At 36.0% G+C, this 14,434-nt stretch overlaps 1 protein-coding gene across 5 annotated transcripts in view; it reads right to left on the bottom strand.

Moving 5' to 3' along the window:
- si:dkey-178k16.1 (band 4.1-like protein 1) overlaps window positions 1-14,434 on the bottom strand; it is a 57,554-nt gene that overhangs the window by 23,506 nt on the left and 19,614 nt on the right. For all 5 annotated transcript variants that reach the window (XM_024292777.2, XM_036212663.1, XM_036212661.1 and 2 more), the window contains exons 2-10: window positions 12,628-12,711; window positions 12,212-12,361; window positions 5,249-5,353; window positions 3,820-3,862; window positions 3,650-3,725; window positions 2,811-3,029; window positions 2,627-2,714; window positions 2,397-2,549; window positions 1,175-1,272 (exon numbers count right to left, since the gene is read on the bottom strand). In XM_024292777.2, coding sequence (XP_024148545.1) covers window positions 1,175-1,272; window positions 2,397-2,549; window positions 2,627-2,714; window positions 2,811-3,029; window positions 3,650-3,725; window positions 3,820-3,862; window positions 5,249-5,353; window positions 12,212-12,361; window positions 12,628-12,699 — 1,004 coding nt within the window. In that variant the 5' untranslated portion in view covers window positions 12,700-12,711. The remainder of the gene's footprint in view (window positions 1-1,174; window positions 1,273-2,396; window positions 2,550-2,626; window positions 2,715-2,810; window positions 3,030-3,649; window positions 3,726-3,819; window positions 3,863-5,248; window positions 5,354-12,211; window positions 12,362-12,627; window positions 12,712-14,434) is intronic.

Genomic DNA, 14,434 nt, shown 5'->3' with positions numbered 1-14,434 from the left:
TAGTAGACAACATTTTTACATTTAATGATTACTAGCAGCTTTCCTATGTCTGCATTGAGTATGTAACAGAAACGAAGTAAAAATTATTAAATTGTAATTATAATTTTTTGTAAAATTCTATAACTGTCTTTTTATTGAGACTTTTATGATTGTTTTGTGTACTCTTGGCACGGCATCTTCTATTGTATTGTGTTTGTAGTGTTTTTAATTGATTGATTGTCTGGAATCAATTATATTTATCAATCAATTTATCTTACGAGAATTACTACTTGAAGTTTACTTTGAAAATCATAGGGTTCGGCTGTCCTTTCCTTTATCTCAATCTTCATGTATTTGATCCACAGACTATTTGTGAGATCTTTTATACTTGTAGGACTCAAGCGAGTAGTGGGCCAAAACTTGTAAACAAAAAAGACAAATGTCTGGATGGAAACATTTTCTGTTGAAGTTCATTTTCCAAATAGCTTGTTTATATGCACTGCAGCAAGAGTAATATTACTGTTTACACGCTTTAGAGCAAAACTCTAAATGTTAAACCGCCTCTGAAAGTGTTTGATTATCCGGAAAATGTCAGCAACTTGTGGTGTGAAAAAAATGCATTTAGTAAAAAAGACACTTTTATCACTATTTGGTTAATTATGCAATTATAACCCATAATGTTTTAATTATGACGTTTAAAATGAAAAAAAGCAAAGTAGTCCAATGAAGCTTATTAGCCTGTTTTTATCATTCAGATCACCCAGGAGAGTTCAAAAGTAAAGAATGAGGAGACACTTTTATTCAGCAAATTTGGTCAAATAGTGGATGGTCATAACTCTCAGAGAGTACTCCGTTGCCTCTTGTAAAAAGGCCTTAGAAGGTATAGGTCAACTGCTGTTAAAAATGAGTTAATTATAGCCGCTTTCATTAGAACCAAAGACGTGTGCAGCATAAGAACCACTCATCGCCCGGTGGAAGATTGGGTCTGTTAAACATTCAGTATTGATATTTCTACTTAAAAATGCTGATCAGAGCAGCTCTACTTTTAAATGAAAGTGCACAAAACTGCAGTGTTTACCAAGGAAATGTCACCAAACAGCGTGTGAGTCCACCATGCAGAGTGGTAACAGTCCATGCATAAGCCCAACGGATGGTGCAGAGAGCGTGTGTGCCGTCTATAAGTGTTCAGTCCTACCTGAAAAAGGTGTGGTGTTCAATGCAGACCTTCCACAATCGCTTGGAGGCCCGGTGGTTGGGCAGCTTGAAGCCTATGGTGCTCTCAAACTGTTCGTACTGAGTGGTGAGGGGAAGGAGTGAAGGTGGAGGAGGTGAAGAGGAAAAAGACAGTGGTAGAACCAAGTGCTGCGAAAGTTGAAGTATGGTAGCAGAGTGAATTGTGCTTGCTCTGCAGCAACAAGAAAATAGTTTGTTTTTCTGAAAAATTACAATGTCTTAGCTACTCTGAAAGTGTCACAGACATTTAAAACCTCAACCCCAGTCTAGGAATTTGAATGCGTAAAGAGAGATTGTTGGACTACTGTCAATACACACCCCTAATTAGCTTACAGTTCCTCACAACCTCTAGCTCTCATCAGCAGTCCAAAAATGTGTAAATCAATATCAGTTGTACAGTTTTGAGCCAGATCCCAGTTCAGACGAGGAAAATGAAGAGGTTCATGAATCTATTTGTCTGCAAGTGGATGCATCAGAATGGATACTTTAGCCTGCCAATTTCAGTTGCACAAAAGAACGCTTTTTTTCATCTGCATCTGATTCATCACGATTTGAATAAAGAAAAACTCAAAAATGCATTTTAGTCTTAAATTATTTTATATTCATCCTCCATTATGAGAAAAATGCAACAAGAACATGTGAATACAAGATTTTCATTGGAGTGGGTCTTTCAAAAAAAAAAAAAATCTGTCACAATGATTTTATTTATTGTTAAGTTCATATGAAGTTAACTGATGATAATTTCTTAGACAAAATGGTGAAAAATCACACAACTTTCATGAGGCAGAGAATTAGTATAAGCACAACGTGGCTTTAAAATGTGCAAGGAAAACTAGAAACTTCAAGCGGTTATTGAGTGAAACGAGGAAAACAAATTGGTTTCAAGATAAAACCGAACAAAAAATATAAAGCATGGCAGATGTCACTTTGCTTTGCAGCTGAAGCAACATTTGCATCAGATGATGGAAAGATAATAGATGTTGTTTAGAACGAGTTCAGAGAAGTAATGATGTAAATTAAACATCCATGAAGCCATGAAATAGAAATCTGAGGGGATCTGGTTTCTCAATGACCCTTTAATCCACTTGTCTCAGCTCTGCTCGAGTGGCTGCAGCTTCTTTATAAGCCTCAACATGCAGTATTCTGAGGGGAAAAGCAGAGATAAGAAAAGGAAAAATATTTACCTCTCCAGGGCGGATCTTGATGTAGAAGTTGCTTCTTTTGTATGATATCTTGAGAATTTTGGGCCATGCAAATCGATTGATCCTGAGGCGGTCACGGTAGATAAGCAGCCCATTGGCGCTCACACCGAGCATTATATCGATTCCTTCTGAATCCTGGAGAGTATAACAGTTTCAAGAAGCTTTAGTGCCGTCAGAAGGAAGCCAATACAAAGAGGAATGAGTTTTATCACCTTAGCGTGATGCAGGTCCACTCCATACATTGAAAGCTTCTTGGCATTTTCAAGAAAGTTCATCTCTGCTTCTGCAGGACTCATCCCTCTGCAAAAGGAAACAGGAGAAAGTATAAAAACAATTCTCCATCAGAAGCACTAATAGATCAAAAAACTTTGTGGCACTCTCATCGCTTTCTCTGACCTGTAGTTGCGATGCAGCTCCATTACTCTCTCCTCCAACTCGCGCGTCTGATTGGGTGCAAAATGAAATTCACTGACATAGTCTGGGCCGTGTTCCTCAGGGTCATAGTCCCCGAGTTCAGCTTGGACTGTGTAGGAGCCCAAAAGGGCATGAGTGACAAATGAGCAGGGGAGACGGCCGGACAGGATGTCATCCCTCAGCTGCAGGCACAAATAGTACCTAGAATACAAGACGCAGTGGGGGTGAGGTGGTGGAGATGGGAAAAACTGAGAAAAGTACTAGTTTGGAGAAAAAAAAACATTCAAACTTTGCCAAGAAAAAAAGACCATAGTAAAGTAAGAAATAAAACGTTTACAACACTTTTTAAAAATTTTGTTTTTTCATCCTTGTTTAAATAATCAGTTTGAGCAGGGGCGGAGCTACAGAGGGTCAGCAGCAAAAAGCTTTCCTAAGTAGTAGCATCTCAGCTAAAATAACTGCTGTTTTAATAATGTTAACAAAACTGTTAAAAAAAGGTGTTTTAATCCTTTGATTTATAAATAAATTCCACTCCGTATGAAGTTATATGTGTGCCTCTACACTGAGAACAAAACTCACAGCTTTGAAATGTATAATTTACAAGAGATATACCATCCCCATGCATTAGTAATAACATTTGTTTTAGAGCAGTTGATTCTGAATTTGGCATCTTAACTAAAACAGAATTTAACCAAAAATGGTTTATCATTTCAGAATTTGACAACCATTTTTTTGATCATTGCTTCAGAACAAGCAGAGGCCCCTCCTACAAGACATATTCAAGGTAAAAACGACACATTTATTTCATTAATCAGACCTACCTCGTGATGTCTTCAATGAGCACAGAAGGGTCTGGAGGGTAGAATTTGACAGAAAAACCCAAACTCCAGTAACCAACTGTAGACAAATGATCAAAACAACATTTATTTATACGTTATGTCTATGAAAGAAATGTTTTTGTGCTGATTATGTCTTTATGCATGTCACCAACCTCGAATTTGCTTCTTAATCTCTTTGGACGGATCTAACCAATTCTGACAAAGACAAACAGAGAAAGTTAGAACCTTTTTGAGGTTTCTAAATCATGATATGTTTTTAAAAGATCTAACATTTATAAAAAGCCCATAATCTCATGATTTAAAAGGTTTGGTATAATCTCAAGCAAGAATGAAATAGACAACAAAAACCTCAGCAGCTACATAAAAACACAACAAATAATAAAGAAATTCCATCTCTCTGAAGCTTAAGACCTTAAGCCTTAAGGCGGTAAAAGTAAATCTTAACATTACTTCTAGAATTTAAAAATATTTCTTTTTCAGACCAAATCATAAATGCTTGATATCATGAAAACTCAATCTTTTAGAACTTTTTTTCATATTAGATGTTAAGCACGGAGGTGGTAGGATGATGACATGAGAATCTCTGACATTAAAATGGAACAAAATTACTTAAATAAACAAAATAAAATCAACTATCAATGAGTTCAACTGTTTTCTCTGTTATTTGTGTATTTTTTTATGTAAAGTATGTAGAAATGGTTACCATGTTTCAGTATTGTGATTTTTAAGTTTTTTGAAATGTTACATTTTTATATGGCAGTCACGTATAAAATTATCAATATTTTTAAAAATTTTACATTAAAAATTAACAATAAATTCACAAATTTACAGACAGGATTTTACAAAAGAAACTAAACTAAAGTTTAAGTCCAGTCAGTTTTAACACAACTGGGTGTTAAAAATGTCCTCTTTACATTTGACTCTTTCCCTGTGGGAGCAGTGAACTGCAGACACAGCTGCGCACTGGAACAGTTTGATATTTTAACTAAAAAAACAATTCTTATCTGTTGAATGTCAAGCGGGGAGGGGTTGGGTCCAATTTGAAGAATCTTTGGTAAGATCAAATCATGGATTTGAACCTTTGACCTCCAAACCTCAGGGTGGACACTCTACCATGTGACCACTGAACTCTAAAACGAGTAAAGGAATGTGAAGCTTTAAAGATGGAAGAACTAAAATCCCAAGTTTTATACAAAGCCTGAGTGTCATCAAAGCAAAAAGTTGTTTAAAAATTAAACCAGTTTTAAACTTTGGACAAAAAAAGAAAGAAAAACTTACCTCAACATCAAACCAAAAACATTTCTTTAAAAATGTTCCATAAAAGACAAAAAGGTATTCTTAACTCTAGAAAGAGCGTTGACTTCTCTTTTACTCTGTACATAAGATAATAAGGATTTTTTAGAGCACGGGTAAAGCTTTATCTGCTGCCATGCGGCACATGCATGCAGCATGTAGTCTGCAGCGTGGACTTGCTGTTTGCAGATGGATAAAACAGTCAGTCATCAAATTTTAGGAATGAGCGGCTCTAAATGTGAAGCCCCGTTTTTTTTGTGTGTGTGTGTGTGTTTCTGTACATCTCACCTTGGAGTTGTCTGTATCCACAAAATTCAGACCAAAGTAGTCCCTCTCCAGCAGGTTCAGATGGCCGCACACCATGTCCAGCAGGGTTTGACCCTTTGCAAATTTCTGACACACAAAAAGACACAAAATACACTTAGAATAAGAGAGAAAAAGCGCAGGACTTTAGTCGTAACCATTTATGAAGCTTTTAGTCTTTAGACTTTATTTGGTTTGTTGTAGAAGAACAAAAAATATAAATCCATCATGATGTTTTATTTGTGTTTCATTTTTCTGCTGTTTTTTACAATCCAAGTGAGTTTGAGAGATGCTTTATGCCTGCTTGTCCTCCTCATTGAGGGGAGGAGCCTAAACAATCTTCATGCCTATAAAAGGACAGGAGCAGCACTTTGCATCTGCGGGTGTTTCAACAGGCCACACCTATTTTCCACCCAACCCTTCAAGGCTGAAATCCTTTGTGTGAGGGGAACACACACGCACACACACACAAGATTTATCTCCTGGAGAGACCTGGCTCTTATGGTGACAAAGCAACCAAGCAGCTGTTGCCATGGAAACAGAACTAATAAGTCCCTGCTGTATGTGTGTATGCCCTCTTGATTTCCCCATCTCTGCTTACCAGAAGGCCATCAGAGACCTTTATTTAGCTTCGGTGAGAGAAATTGGCAGCGCTGTGATAAAGAACGTGAAAATATATAGTAAACACATCTGCATATATGTATGATATAATAGATTTGGCTGCCCAACAAATCCTAAAAATGATGCTCATTTAAAAGCATATTTACTGCATAGGATGTAGTTACATATAGAAAATGCAAGTCACAACTCAGAAGGTGCCCGCATTGACAAAACTGTTTTTGTCACATCTATTCAATCATATTTCAGCCACCAGGTCTGTGATTGTGTCTGCAGCAGTTTGGAGCAATTCCACAACTCCGCAGTCGATAATACCTCAACCATGCAAACTAAATGAGTACAGGCTGAAAGGCTGAATGGGTGGCCTAGGACAAATGAAATCCAATCAACTACAGCTATGTGGATGTAGAAGTAGAACTGCATAGATTCTGTAAGACAGAGTAACTTTAGGAATGCAACAAAACAGCAAAAGAGTTGTAAATCATCCAGATTTGCTGCTAGACAGTAAAGAAATAAAGGTCTTTTATTAAGTCAAATGACACAAAATGCCATAATATGGAGTTAGTAATCCAATAATATGGTAGCTTGGTACAATTTACAGATTATTCATCACTTATCAAACAAAAAAAATTATACAAACAAGGTTATAATTTAAATGGAAAGATAAATATTTTAAAACAGCCTTATAGTCTCACTCCAGTCATCGTTTGATCCATTTTAAAAATGTTCCCAGTATTCTTTTAACTATGATTTTGATGTTTTAAGTAAATATACAAAACCTGTGTCACTTATAGGACATAGTTTCTCCAGAGCGGAGTTGTGGGCAGGAGTGAAGCAGGAGCAACTCTGCACCCCCCCATTCATCGTTGTTGAGAACAGAGAGCTTGTTGCCCTTTCTAGTGTATTTTCTACATCAGACATTAATTATTTTTCAAACTGCATTTTCTTTTCATCTGCTCCTGATTCACAACAATTGGAATAAAGAAATACACAGAAATGCAATTGTATGCTTAATCTTCTTAAAATATCAGACAAGAAGGTAACACTTTAGATTAGGTGCTGCAAAACCCTCAATATAAAAATACCTTTTTTAAGGTTATATGAAGTTTATTTATATTGTCTTTGTACAGAATTTTATCACTTTAGATGTTAATGAATCTTACTAAGCGTATTGATAAACCTTATTCAGATTTTTGTGCTAGTAAATATCTTACCAGCAACCTCTAACCACATTAATTATTTTTATTAATGTGTTAATACAGCTTGTTAAGGAATCTAATTATAAAGTGTTGTAGAAAAGAAACAATAACAAGTTAAAGTTCCAATCCAAATATATTATCTATTGTAAAATTGTTCCCAGTGGTCTTTTAATAATTATAATGACATTTTTAGCCACAATAAAAAAAATGTCTTAGCCATTTTTTATGATTTTTTTTCTGCAAATTAATAAGAAATTTGCCTCAAAGTTGTGGGTAGGACATTTGGTGCAGAAGTAAACCTCACCTGATGTCCCATGATTTTTTTGTTTACACTCATTCCCGCTAGGATACATTCCCTCACAACCCCAAGCTAACATAAAATGAAGAAATTAATGGATGTATTTGTCTGCAAGTGGAGGCAGAGAAACATTTAACAGTTTTAGTTGCTGCGTCACAAATTTGAGCTTTTTTAAACGGTGCTTTTTTTCTCTTCTCCATTTCAATAAGTAAATACTGAGAAGAATTGCAGCTTTTTTTCTAAATTCTTGCATACATGTACTCCACCATGAGAAAATGCTACAAGAACATATTAACAACACCAAAAACCTGATTTCAGTGGAGTTTGTTAATAAACAAAATACTAGTTCTGATAGTTTAATTATTAAATTCGGACTACCATACAAAAAAATATTGCTTTGTTTTTTTCGGATTTTCCCATAAATATTACTTTTTTAACTAAGCTTTTCTGAGAGAGCTATAAAGTAGTAAAGTACTCTAAGTATGTGGTGGAGTTTCTTCACAACAGCGTAGCTCTTGATTAAAGACTGGAAACAGTAAATGCACCAACTTCAGTCAATATCTATGAAGTCAAGAGCCAGATATTGATGGCCGGTCCAGGTTGCTTCATTGCTGGTTTTCAATCATTGTATCCAGATCGGTCAGTGGACACTACGATCCTAATTAACCCATTTATTTCATTACATTCATCCTTGCTTTTGGTCCAACATAAACATCAAGATTTACCATTTCGCAATACTAGCAGGTACTCCTTATTTCCACCTTCTCTTCACCTTTTTCCACTGTTCATCTTTTCTTCTTCATCATCTTCCCGTCTGACAATTTATTTTCTACGTGGACAAACATAAGAGCTCATCGGTCAGCTGTATGGATTTTCTGTCAGAGCGCACTACTTTGAGCGTCACTTCCCAGATGACCTAAGAACAGACTGGTGTGTGTGTGTGTGTGTGTAGCACAAATAATACAGGCTAACCTAAAGAAAAATAAATGTGCCTGATGCTCATTTTCTATGTGAGGTCATGTGGGTGACAAAGTCATAAAAGCAAAAGAAGGGAAATGACTGAAGATGAAAGGCAAACGGGTCATTTCCCTGCAGCCTGTCAGCCAATATGCAAATAAATGAAATCTATAGACCTAAGCATGATTCTCCTAACTTAGATTAAACTACTTACAATTGATTACATGATAACATTTTGTTGGAGAATGGTTAAAGCTATATAGAAGAAGAAAAACAATCCTTTTATTCCTTAATGTTTTTTTTTGTAAAATTGAGAGTGTTTGTAATACATATGCACACGTTAAATGCACATATGTGAAATTTGATGAAGTGAAAAGCAGTGGGAGCTCAAAGCATTGCAACAATACAAAGCAGCACCATTTCTAACAGCTGGGTTCTGCTTATTTGGGTCTACCCTCCACTAGAGTCTGTCTCTCCTGCTTCACTTCATCACCTCCTTGTCTTAATGAGAATGGAGCTGCGCAGCTTTCCCCAGCTACATCTAGGGATAAAAATCAATATTTTTTTTTCCTTCACTTTTAAAATATTGGAATTTTACACATTTGACTTAATCAATTCCCTGATCAGAGCAGGATGCTGGAACTCTACCTCTGAAATTATTCGATTTCACAAAGAAACATGATTACATTGCGTTTAACTTGGTTTTTTTTTCCATAAGATGTAATGGAAGAAACACTATCAGTATACTAAAATATGTGTTTATGAAACACAATCTGTACCTGCTGAGGTGTAAGATGAACAATAAGAGGATACTTTTCTCTTGCTGCTGTTTCCCAGTTAAGTAGGTCATCTGTAAATATCAGTAGATCTCCGGTGTTATAGAAAACTTTTTATGTAACTGTTGGAATCTGTGCTGGAATCTCAACCACAAACAACATCATGTTTACAGCTTACATGTGTTCTGTATTCTTAGTAATCGATAAACCTCTATTATGGAGGGCTCAAATAGACAAAGTATATAATATATTCACTAACAGAACATATGTTTTTGGTCCAAAATTGTTATAAAAGAACCATTAAGAGAACTGAAAATAATTGGCAGCAGTGTACAAAATTATGAACGTTTAAAAAAATGCTCCTTTTCATGTGCTATCACACACAATTGAAAAAAGTCATCCTTTTAAAATAAAGTTAAAGGAAACACAAAAGTATCCTGTTTGTGCAAGCTTTTTCCCCTAAAGAATTTCTATTTGAGAGGAAAAGTGACAAGTAGTACATTACTTTTTTTAAATAGGTGAATAAGTTAAGTAATGTAATTATAATGTCATCGACTAAAGTAAAATAAGCAAATACTCTTTAAAACTAACTTACTGGTTTATTCATAAAATCAATTTGGGAATGACATACGGTTTAAAAAAGCGCAGTAAGATTGATTTGTCCTATATCTTAACCCTGGAAAGTTACAAAAACCTTTCAATAAAATCTTATCAAAAGAAGTCTTGTGTGAAGCTGCATATTTGTTTTTGCCAGGGAGGCAATGTGCACGATCATATTTTTCTAATTAAGCAAATTCTTGAAAGTACAGCAATATTTTTGCAAAGGAAGTCTGACAAAGCAGGAAAAAAGAAGTCAAATAATCAGAAAAAACTTCACACATTTGAAAGTAAAAGTGTAAAAAGAAAGTATAAAAAAAAAGAAAAACGAAACAGTAAGTATGTGTGCATAGAGAGGCATCAATACATTGTTTCAAAACATGCGTACCAATTCCACCTCTGCATAAACCAGGACACATGTAGGTGTGCAATATCCTCTTTATGTATGTTAGTGTGTACATTTATTGTGATAATCACAGATTACAGCTTTGTATGAATGTGTGGGTCTGCACAGATACTGGTGTGTGTTTCTTTAGCAATACATGCACTTATTTGAAATTACTCAAATGTGTGTCTTTTATGCACAAAAATCCAGCATTTTTGTGAATATTTAAGAGTATACAGTATCCCTTTTGTATACTTTTTATCTGTGAAGCTAAATATAAACAAACAGCAATAGCATTTCGAGACTGAATCCCAAAAGTCAACCTTAGTCTAATTTCCATAAGAAAAGCTTTTTTCTTTAATATGAAAAGAGCACTACCAATCTTTTATTCCATAAATTTAGATATTTTTAGCATACAGAGGGGACACTTTGAACACTTTTAGGTTTATATTTGTTCATGAGAAAGACCTATGGCCACTCAACGGTTCAACAAAAAATCTAAAAAATCTGGATTTTTTATGCTTTTTAAATGAAAAAAAAAAAGTTATCCCTAAAAAATTGTGACATTTCAGCCCCTGGAAGAAAAGTTGGTCAAGTTGGAAAATTGGCACTTATTTATCAGTAAGTATATTAGACTTCAAATGTAGTTTTTAGGACCAAAAGTTTAATTTGTTCCAATTTAATTGTTTCCTAAATGTCATGTATTTATTAAAAGTCCGACAATTAAAAGATTATTGTACGTTTTTTTATGTTACCAAAAACATCTGTCAGGTTCACTGAAGTCTCCAAAGCTTACATAACGGTGACTGTCTACATCCTGTATCCCATTTCATCCGAAATGGAACTTGCTGCAGACAAGATGGCGCCTGACATAATCGACCGGAAGAGGAACTTAAACAACTTAGCCTTACTTAAAATTAACCCTAAAGATTCCAGAATTTCAGAATAGAAACTTCTATTAAAGCTTAAAACAGAAAAACCATAACTGTTATGCTACATTCACACAGGGCATGTATTTCACATTTATTGCAGTTTCAGGAACGCACATCCAGCCCATGGAGTTCACACCAGAGCAGCAGGGAGGGGCTTCTTCTTCTTTTTCTGTTTCTAGTGTTTTCTAGCGCATGTCCATCACCTACAGCTGGCAGAGGTTTGGTGGGAAACCTTGAAGCACTCTTGCTTCCTATTTGTCTTTGACAACTCTATTCCGATATTTAAAGACCGTGGTGTCATAATTCCAGCCGGGCACAAACTGCAATGATTAATTTACCTTCCTTGATTATGTTCACTACAATTGGTACTTCTGTGTTTTGTAATGGACACTATATTCACGTCACTCCCAAATCTGAGTCCCTGATTGGTCGAAGATCAGAAGTTTGATATTCAAGGACACAAAAGTTCAACTACTTTCTGTGAACGCCCAGTTTGTAGGTAGAGCTCGAGAACAGACCTAAAAATGTGTGTGGCGACACGTCAATGTAAGAATTTTGAATGCAGAAGCCCAAAATGCAGGTTTACTGGCATTTACCTAGACTTTTTATTGAAAGGAGCCGCTTGAACAAGAATTGCCATGATCACTGTGAAAGTAGCATTAGGGTCGGTACTTAAAATAAAGTTGTTTTTTTTTGTGATATGGAGATCTACGGGTTTGGTCGAGAACTTCTGCTTCAGGACGTTGATGTCTGCAGCCAGGTCCTCGTTTTTTTCTAAAAGATCACTGAGAACCGAATGAAGTGGGTCTAGAAACCCAATGACATTTTGGAAAGTTGGAAACTTTATTTATTTATCTCTAAGGTTTCTTCAGACTAAAGGTGGCTCAGGCAAGCTGTGTAATAAATAAAGATGTGAGAACTGAAACTGAGAGAAACAGACACAGAAGATCAAGAGTTTCCTCTCAGTTTACTCTGCCTCATTATGCTGCAAATACTACATCATAGATGTTTACGTTTTAAACCGAGACAAAAGTGTAATCTGCTTCTTTTTCCTGCATGATTTCACATTTTTTAAACATTTGGATCAAAATAAACATCTCTGCTGCAGTCATTTTAGGAGTCTTAGTAATTCTGCTACTTTCTGTTTTATTAAATGTTCACATTTTTCAGAAAAAAAGGTGCGTACCTCAACTGCTGTGTTATACTCTGAGCCATCGAGTAGAGTGACTTTGACGGGCACAGTCTTAAGCCGTTTAGTGGTTTTCTGGGGGGATTTGGAGGCTTTGCTGGGGGTCTTCTCTGAACTATCATCCAACTCCCCGTGGTCATCTTGAACCTGGGAAAAGAAAACTCTTAAGTGAGTGAATGTTAATATTAAAAAAAAAAACTAGGTCTCAAGAGGTATTAGGCATTTGTTCCAGAAAATAACAAATCACCAGACTTCCTTCACAGAAGCCTTTGAAGATGTAAGCTGCTGCTCCAAGATGTTAAATTATTGGCACAGACACAAAGACCTTACCACCTTACATATCAAACAGAAAGCTGGGAGGCCTCTAACTCAACAAAATACAAATCTTCCAGAGAGTTGCGAAAGCCTCGTACCTGACTGGTTTTCCTGATATCCGCCTCCATCGCCGTCTTCATTTCCCCAGACAATGGCTCCTCTGTCGTCATAGAGATGCAGTCCTGCAGGGATGAAACTTTGTAAGTCAAACATTAATTTCATTTCATGTTATATTTCTATAGATAACTCAAATACAAATTTAAAGACGCCCTCAGACAAAAAAATTATTTTTGGTATTTTTAACATGTTATTGTAGCATTTTTTTCATGATGAGGGACTCATTTAAACAAAATTAATCTTAAAATGGCATTTCTGAGTATTTCAAATCGTTGTGAATCAGGAGAAGGCAAAAAATACTGTTTGAAAAAGACTAAGATGATACAGAAAATGACAAGCCACAAGGTCTGCTCCATTCTGATGCATCCATGTGCATTTCTGCTTTTTTCCTTTGAGCTAAAAATAATACATCTCCAATATTGCTCATCATTATTCTTGCACGGCTAATGCTGTATCGGGATTATGACGGTAGGGCTGGGCGATATGGAATTTTTTATATAACGATACAGTTTTTTCACATTGTGCGATACAGATATATAATCACGAAATAAATGAAATAACTATATTTGTCAAATTTGAACAGTCTGTGGCTCATAAGAGAAATTTGTAATCTTTATTAAGTTATTTAGATTGAAATATTTACTGTTTTTTGGACCCTTCAAAATAAAATTCTATTGCAATAAACTCATTTACTGTCGAGAAAAAGTTATTTCATGATAACTATCGTTATCTGTAAGCTAGAGGGAGAGTGTGTAAATAAAGGGATGATGGGAAGTAGGGGCAGGCTTACATTGCACCAACAGTCCCGCCCACAATTTAGAGGCGAATTTTATTGAACTACTACTTCTCTGGAGAAACTGTGTCCTAGAAAACGACGGGTTTTTTCCGATTTTGGCTAAAAACGGCCTAATCATACATAAAAGAAAACTAGGAACATTTTTACAATAGATCAAATTTATGTTTGAAGTGGGACTTTAATTCAACCAGTAAAGGTAAAATTTAATCTGACACTAGAAATATGGTATTTTTTTCTTCATCCACATGGACAACTACATTAGACAGATTAAAAGGAAGGACGAGACAGCTAATTTCCTTCTCTAAGCTTTAATTATACCATCCACCATGGAGATTAGGATCTTTAATACATGCATCCTCACTATTGTATGCAGACAGATAGTGACAGAGATTGAAAGACTAGTCCTTAGAGCCTCCCACAGGAGCACTTTGCATGAAGGGTTTTGGCTCCAGGTCGCTCCCTTCTCACACTAGCAAAGAAAACAGCAGGAATTGCATCAGCCAGGGGCTCTGCAGTGCTCCACAAGGCACTGACACAGAATGAGAGGGAGTAAAACAAGGCGAGAACACGAGGATGAGGCAGAAGGGAGGAAAAAAAAAAAAACAAAAGAGGAAGAGAAGACAGTGAAAGCCATTCAAGAATTTAGCAATATGCCAATGAGCTGGAGACGGAGGAGGCTTGTGCTTTGAAGGTGACCACGGCCAGACTGCTGCCAGAGTCTTTCACAACACCCCTTCTCCTGGCAATCCACAGGAAAATGGCTGATAGCAGGGAGAGGAATTATCCCAAATAAAGCCTGGGCTAAATGAGCTTTAATATGAGAGTTGAGCGCAGGGTCACTGGCTTGTGCCAGCTTTATAACTAAGCTGTAATTTTCAGATAAAAAAGAAATATTCTCAAGTAAAACAGACTGCAGAGATCTAGTTTTTTAAAAAGGGATGAATGTGAGGAAGAAGCAGCACTATTAAAAGCACTCATTTTCTTAATCTTTC

This window comes from Oryzias melastigma, linkage group LG7 (genome assembly GCF_002922805.2).
Source record: "Oryzias melastigma strain HK-1 linkage group LG7, ASM292280v2, whole genome shotgun sequence".
NCBI classification, from domain to species: Eukaryota; Metazoa; Chordata; class Actinopteri; order Beloniformes; family Adrianichthyidae; genus Oryzias; species Oryzias melastigma.
The sequence above is the reverse complement of the archived record's forward strand: the minus strand, read 5'-3'. Positions and strand labels throughout refer to the sequence as shown.